The following is a 7,664-nucleotide window of genomic DNA, read 5'->3' as shown; positions in this document are numbered from 1 at the left end:
ACTCGAATTGAACCATGAGTTAGTTTGCCGGAGAGACTCGTTTTTTTACATTGTTCAGCCATACTTTATGTTGGTGTTGAGAACTTTTATGGAATGGAAGAAAATAGTTTACACTGGAAGATTCATTGTCGGAGCTGGATTAAAGGAAAATTTTCTCTATTGCACTTGATTCTGTACTTTGCCAATTTCTTGGATTTGACCTTGTTTTGTCTAGCCTTCGCTTGTCTGTCTTTTTTCTTTTATTTCGTCCTCTGTGTTTTGCCATCTTTGCTGAGCAGCCACTCAGAGTAGCGAATACCTTGTAGTAGTGCACTGTGGCTAGCACAGCCTGTGCAATCAGGAAGGGACCAATTTTGTAGGTGAGTGTAGGGCTTGCATCCCTTTCTCTATAGCTTGAGAAAAATTACAATGGACTATATATAACAAATATTTTATTGTATAAAGGATATTAAACAATTTGTTTCATTAATTGGAAGCAACAATCTGGTCCACCCAGCTACGGAGCTCAGTAACACGGGCATAAACACCTGGAGAAGATGTCGAACATCTGCTGCTTCCCCAAGATACAATACCAATCAGTGTCCAGGCACCATTATTTTGGCACACAAGAGGTCCACCAGAATCACCCTGTATTAAAAAAAAAAAAAAAATATTGGAGTGTTACTTTTAGTCATAAATATACCAATCATGTCAAAAAGTATGTAGATGAAAAATAGCTATAGGCAATAGTGAGAGGCGCCAACTCTGTCTTGTCTCTATAGTACTCACTTAGAAAACCTCAGTCCCTGGCAGTAATAGTTTGAGTCTAAAACATTAATGTTTAATACATACCCAAGATCCTAAGTTATGTGTCAACAAAATCATCCACACAATAGAACAATAAAGGATAAAAATGAACCTTCAGCTAGGTCAGCATGGAACTATGGCATAAAGTCCTGTCATACTTTATTCATAACTAGGCATCTAGAGGAGTAGGAGATGAATTAATGTACCCAGAGGATAAGAAAACATAAGGTGCCCAATAGTCCCTATTGTGTTATGTGTTATAACTATCTTTTTCTCTATGTCCCCCTTGGATCTTAACTCTTGCTCTGAAAAGGGCAGCACCATATAAGTATATGGTGCTGCCCTTTTCAGAGCAAGAGTTAGTCACCTACAGCTAGTCACCTGATGAATCCACACACTGGCACATTTCTACTTTTTATAACTTTCTTCATAGTGCAAAACTAGAGTTTGAATATAAACAAAGTAAGTGCTAGACCACGTTTGTGAAATATGCCTGCTACATGGGCTATTGTTAGGGGAAACAGTAGAGTTTCAGTGTTCCACAGAGGTCCTTTTGGTCAGGATGGCCTCTGCAATGGACGCTTATTGTGGTAGATTCCTCCTGCCACAATAAGGATCCATTGCAGTCTTGGCCCAATCTTGTCTCCATGAACACAAACACTATTTTTCATCTGTTTTCTCTCTGCTAAGTTAATGGATTGCATATTGACACTTTTATTTATATGGCCTCAAGAACACAGCAGTGGTTTCCACGGGCCCGTGTGAAAGCCTTCTATCTGTGCTTATATACAAGTATAACAAAAATAACAGCATTCACTCAAATTTCTTTTTTTTCCTGAGATTGCACAAAACCACCATTACTCAATAATGAACCCATTGTTAACATTATTTGCTATTCATAAACAAATTACAAGTACTATGCATTTATATTTCACAGTTTTTAACATTAACTGCAAATAAATCTAAAAGTGAAAATAAAATTCATTTTCTAGTGTAACTCATAGCCTTAGGATCATGAAAAAAGACAAATAATATTTATTGGGTAGCCCAAAAAATGAAAAAGGTTAAGTTCCTTAAACCACCATTTTGGTAAAACCACTAAAAATTAATAACCCACTTTATGATCAGGCATGAAACTACTATAGCAACTAAATACTAGCTAGGATTCTTAATCCTATGACACAAACCATGCAGGAAGATGACCCAGCAGCTCCAGCGCAGACCATGACGTCACTGATGTTGCTTCCCCAGTAGGTCTTACATTGTTCATTGGATAACACAGGCAGGGCAGTCTGTTGTAGTTTGCTGGGTGTAGTTAATGCTGTTCAGAAAATAAAGAATAACTGATGTGAACAAATTAGTTTTGCTTTGTTTAGTTAATGTGGGAATAAAATAGTGAAGCCTCTAGACCACCCCCTTATCCATACCAGATTATTTGACAATTTTTGACCAAATATCTTGTGTATAGATGAACTTCCTTATTTGACTGTAAATTTTCTTATTGAAAATGAAGAGAGTAGGACAGTTTGTGCAATGAGCACGTAAGGAAAAGGTATATAACTAGTCTCCTTCTTTAAATTTTTGAGGAGTTGGAAAATAAATATATTAATAAATAATAAATATTGGCATTTACAGTAAGTGTATGCTCCAAAATAATATATGTGCTGTCTTTTTTTAAAAAGGCACATGGTTCCTGTTAGTTTTTGTAATGGAAACTATTTCAAGCATTAGAGGAGCACTAAGATATGAAATGACTACATGTAGGGGACACTGAACACTTATGAGCAACTTATGCTCATGACTTTCTGATGTTGATCACTAATCCAAAGATATCTTCCCCACATTTAATGATAATAATAATTTTTATTTATATAACACCATCAAATTTTGCAGTGTTTACAAATCAATGATGCTTATTGAGAAAAATTTTTAACTTTAAAGTCAACTTTTGAAATCAGTAGCCTTGAACATATCTGCACCCCAGAACATCGTAGCCCACTCGATGACAACTTCCCGTTCCACTGGGAATTGATTGCATTAAGTAACTTGGCATTTATAGCCCTAAATCCCCAGACAGCAGTGAACTCCTCTCCCAAATCTTGACTCATCTCAAATCCTTTAACATCCCCTTTGTCTCATGGATGGGCTGTAAGAAGATGTAAGAAAACAGTACCCATCTTCTTGCCCCTTTCCTTTTTCAAATCAATGCATACAAGGGAGGTGAATAGGAGGTTTCAAGGGAAAGGAGGTCAATTTAGATTTAGGCTTACAATTAACTTGTCCTAAAAAGAAGTAATGGTGGGAAGGCACTCCCTAATCCCACCTGATGGTTAAATTAAACTAAACAACTTGTCAGGGACTCTCTTCCTAATGCAAAGTAGAACCCCTCTAAAAGAAATTTAACATCTAAAAATTTGGCTGAGAACTTTAGTTGATAAATTGCTAATACTCTTTAGTGGTTAAGTAAAGAATCCACTATCTTTAACACAATGGTTAACTAAAATGTACAATTTTGAAGGGCTAGAAGAATTAGCAAACTGAACAGCAAAGTAGAATGCCCAATTAAAATTTGGAGCCCCGTGGGTAGATTTTTGGTGAGGTTCTTGGTATTTAAAGACATCTACCACCAGGATGAAGGATTGTAAACCAAGTACACTGAGATACTGGTGTGTGCCACCTCTGGCAGGAACTACTCTATTTATGCCCTTGTTTTAAATAAACGCAGGTTTTAAAAATTATGCCAATAAGCCTGAGGGGTTCCAGGTTCTATTGACATCTATGCAGCCCGAGGCCCTCCGGTTAATAGCATAACTGTTAAAATCCTTTAAAAAAAAAAAAAACTGGGTCCTAAGAAGCTAAAAAAAATGCAGATCTTGCCAGAGGGGACACACACTGGTATGTCATTGCGTTTGGTTTACAATCCTTCATCCTGGTGGTAGATTTCCTTTAATATTCTCTCTCTACCCCTATTAACCCCAACAGGTGCCCTCATTTTGTTAACTAGTGTGAAGCTCTTCAGCTTTTGTTGTTACAACAACCATATTATCCTTCTCCCTTTCTATACTTTACTACTTTGTGTATTTAATACAGTGTGTATTTTTTGCAATAAAGATTATTTGTTTATATTTCTCCCAGCTTGGGGTTATAACATTCAAAATTCTTACTTTTTAGTTTTCCTGGTGCACAATCTAGCTTTCTTGCATGTAAGCACCCAGACGCCATTAATGTTCAGTGTTGCCCGTCCTAGTTTTTTTTATAGTCCTATAAGTATATTAGCTTACCACTTGATCTTGTCTTTCCCCATCCACTAGTAACACAGATGCGGCCATCATCGTATACCTGACCAGGGCTAGCCAAGCACACTGGGGATACAGTGCTGCCAAGAACAGCTGGAGTGGCAAGTTTGATCAAGGAAACATCATTATTAATGGTGTTGGGATTCCAGTTTGGGTGAGTGAAAACCTTAAAAAGAGATAATTTATTTAAAGTGAGTCTGTATTGCAAAGATTATTATTATTTATTTAGAGAGCAGCGTTAATTTCATGGTGCTGTACAATCAGTAAGTGGTTCACATACATTACATGGGGACAAGAACAATTACAAGTACAAATACAAAACTACAGTGATCAGGAGACAAGTGGAAGGAGGACCTTACCCATAGGGGTCACATTCTATATGGGAGGGAAGATGGAGAGACAAGCTGAGGGAGCAGAGCAGTGCAGTTATTGTGTATTGTAGGCAATCCTGAACAGGTGGGTTTTCAGATTACGTTTGAAGGTTTGGAAAGTGGGGGACAGTCTGATACATTTAGGTAAAGAGTTCCAGAGTACGGGACTAAACTGTTATATTTTTAAGTACATTTACAAAAATTGAGCTCCAAATTAATGTCAGTTAAATCTTTTTGTTAGAAGCCTTGATGAAATCTGTATTTCGTGTCCAAACAATGGCCACCACCTCAGAATCTGATGGACCCCACAGGAAGTCAGTAGGATCAGGTAGGTGCCACTGGTTTTTGATGAACTCACCTTTGCAACTGCCAGATTTTGGATTGGTTCTGCAGAGGAGCTCCTGTCATGTTCTCCAAGCACAACACGGTCAGTTAAACTATAGATAACAGAAAATGCATCATGTAACTTATTTGTTAATTTCTTATATCAAATTACAAATTACAGTATTAGGATAGAGATACATGTAGCAAAATGGTCTAAAATGAGTAATCATTGCAGTAAAATCAGGTAGTCCCCTTGTTGCCTTTTATTGCAGGTTTGGTTGATCTCCATCCACTTTGCTACAATTGTTGCTTTGCGGCTGCTAGCTCACAACAATAATACTCAATACGCAATGTATCTTAGTTTCGTTTTCTTTTGTGTATAATTGAATCTTTTGCAAGGTCTTTCTTGCGCCTTATATATGACCATATATAATATGTCTTTTTTTCTTGTGAAACATGTTTAGTTTTTCTGTCTTGGCAGGTACAACTTTCCGCTTTTTTTGAGCCTTTTTTTTTAAAATGTCTCAAATCCACACGGACACAAGCCATGTGAGGGGAGTTGTACAGGAGTTTATATTACTGTAAATTTTGGATTTGGGACTATTGCCTGCATTTTGAAACACTCTAGTCCAGGGCAAAACGGGTATCTTCCCAGGGCCCCCTAGCCTAAAGGGGCCCACTGCATTTGGACTTTTGTGGGCAAAGGATGTATTCTCAGTAAAAAGTTGCAAAACAACATAGTCTCAAAAATGGAAGAAAAAAAACCCAGCAGAAATAAAGATACATATCCCCAAATAACATGTATCAGCTTTTTCAGACGTGTGTTTTTATAATTATAGTCAAGATTTTTGTCTAGTGGTACCTGTGATTAACTTGAATAACACTTTTTGAAAAATAAAATGTTTGATTGGTTTGAACATTTATACTTACGCAACACTACAATGAGCTGCTGTGACCACCCAGTCTCTGCTGATCAGGGAACCACCACAATAATGCCATCCAGTAGTGTCCTGTCGTAAATAAAGTAAGAATATTAATAATTTTACAAGTCCATGCAAAGAGCATATACAATACATGTGTTTTCAAGGGTGAATATGTAATAGGCTTCTGCCTGATATCTTTGTTTCCTATGAGAATAATGAATGTAGCATGGGGAAATGTAGAATTACCTAAACATCCTACATTTGCCATCATTATCAATTAATTCTTTCTTTTTTTGAATATCATGGCAAGCTAAGGGAATGTTACAGGCTAGAAAATGTTTCCTGGGTCTTATCATTAGTCATGTTTCCATAAATTTTAAAGGGTCACACATTGACTCTAGTAGATAATGTTATTTGGTGGCTTTCCTTCTCCTGGGAGAAAAATAATATGTAGAACATATTTTTCCTGTATGTGTTTATTGTGTTAAATCAATCTGTAATATGTACTCCAAAATGGTCACATTACATAACCCACCTCATCCAACACCAAAACCCTTTTAAATTTGTAGGTACCTGAAGAGAGACTTGCCAGGGCCAAGATCCTGGAACTGCCTCTTCACCATTGACTATCCTAGCATAGCCAGTCACAACAGGTTGGATAGTGGGAATTCCACATCCTGTAAAAAAAAACACTGATTTAGATATTATAAAATAAAAAAGATGCTTATGCCATTATACATTTAATATCCATTGTTTTATCTGTTTACTTATTACACAATAATAATGCTACACATGTAATACTTGGTTATGCGATTACATGTATTGTAATAGTAGAATAACAATAACTTCATTTACCATAAACTGCCCTGGCCAAAGCCAAACAGGAGAGAAGCAGAAAGAAAGCCATTCTGAGTACTTTCAACATTAACAGAAATACCTTATATAGTCTATGAGCTATAGATGTAACATATGGATTGGTTAATGATTGCTTAATATTTACAAGCAATGCGAACAAATATTACAAATTTAAAACCTTCAATGTTCTACCATTAACATTTATCTTAATTTGAGTTCTTTCTAAATTTAACATATACTAGTACAAATCCGGTTAAAAATTTCCGAGGACTGTTATCTGTTATCTGACTTTTCCATACAGCAAGTGTAACAGTGAAGTAGAAAGTGGCTTCTAACTTCTGTTAACAAACATAAGGTATGTTCCCTTTATAATTATTGTGTTCATGCTATATTCTATACTTAGAATGCCCTTGCACCACTTTTCGTCCATACACAACTGTTTCGGGAAATGTGCATATGGTTTTACCAAAGTTCAATCCTAAGGTTAACATTATCTGATGCTTTTATAAATAGAAGTGACAAAAAATAATGGCAGGCCTGATTAAGATATGCTGCACATCCCCTAAAACTCATGCAGAACGTGTCTAGGGATGAGTAGAACCACTTAATTTCGGGTCTTGCTGATTTCAGCCAGATCCCACCCTAAAAAACTGGACCAGGACCACGGCTCCTGTAACAGTCGAGATTAGTGCTGACGTCGATATGACACATGACGTCAATGGGGAGTGCCAATGCTCCCCAAAATGGGGGTGCACCGAGCAATTTAAATGTCAATTACGACATTTGCTGGCAGCATTTAAACAGTTAACATCTTCATTTACTGGGAGCAGGTTGAGCCAAACCATTCCCCAATACACTTGAATGTATTTTTCAAGGATCTGTTTGGAGGCTGTAAAAAATTTTGAGCAAATCCTATTCTAACCCATATTTACAGCCCATGCCTTACGATTTATTAGCCCATGGGAGCTTGAAAAAAACTGGATATCACACAGGTGCCATCCATGTGATGTCCGTTTTTGCAGATAATTTATTATTTAAAGGGGTTTGCCCTTGAAAGAAAATTATCAAATTCCAATCCCGTAGTGATGTTAACACAATAATGATCATTT

At 36.7% G+C, this 7,664-nt stretch overlaps 1 protein-coding gene across 1 annotated transcript; it reads right to left on the bottom strand.

Annotated features, from left to right (window-relative positions):
* Nucleotides 1-418: 418 nt before the first annotated feature.
* Nucleotides 419-6,607, bottom strand: LOC140068957 (chymotrypsin B-like). The gene is made up of 7 exons (XM_072114302.1): nucleotides 6,556-6,607; nucleotides 6,274-6,377; nucleotides 5,708-5,787; nucleotides 4,812-4,890; nucleotides 4,068-4,248; nucleotides 1,974-2,107; nucleotides 419-627 (listed from the first exon to the last, which is right to left on the bottom strand). The coding sequence occupies exons 1-7, from the start codon at nucleotides 6,605-6,607 to the stop codon at nucleotides 466-468; spliced, it is 792 nt and encodes a 263-aa protein (XP_071970403.1). The 3' UTR covers nucleotides 419-465.
* Between the last annotated feature and the right edge of the window lie 1,057 nt (nucleotides 6,608-7,664).

Source organism: Engystomops pustulosus, chromosome 7, assembly GCF_040894005.1.
Source record: "Engystomops pustulosus chromosome 7, aEngPut4.maternal, whole genome shotgun sequence".
NCBI classification, from domain to species: Eukaryota; Metazoa; Chordata; class Amphibia; order Anura; family Leptodactylidae; genus Engystomops; species Engystomops pustulosus.
This window is presented reverse-complemented; position numbering and strand designations above follow the sequence as displayed.

Bases quoted from the DNA above. Each gene is read 5' to 3' on its own strand.
- LOC140068957 (XM_072114302.1), bottom strand. From the start codon at position 6,607: ATGGCTTTCTTTCTGCTTCTCTCCTGTTTGGCTTTGGCCAGGGCAGTT. The intron at 4,249-4,811 runs GTGAGTTCATCA...TCTCTTTTTAAG, and splicing joins AAAATCTGGCAGTTGCAAAG to GTTTTCACTCACCCAAACTG. The intron at 628-1,973 runs GTTTGTGTCATA...TTTTTAATACAG, and splicing joins CTGGGTCATCTTCCTGCATG to GGTGATTCTGGTGGACCTCT.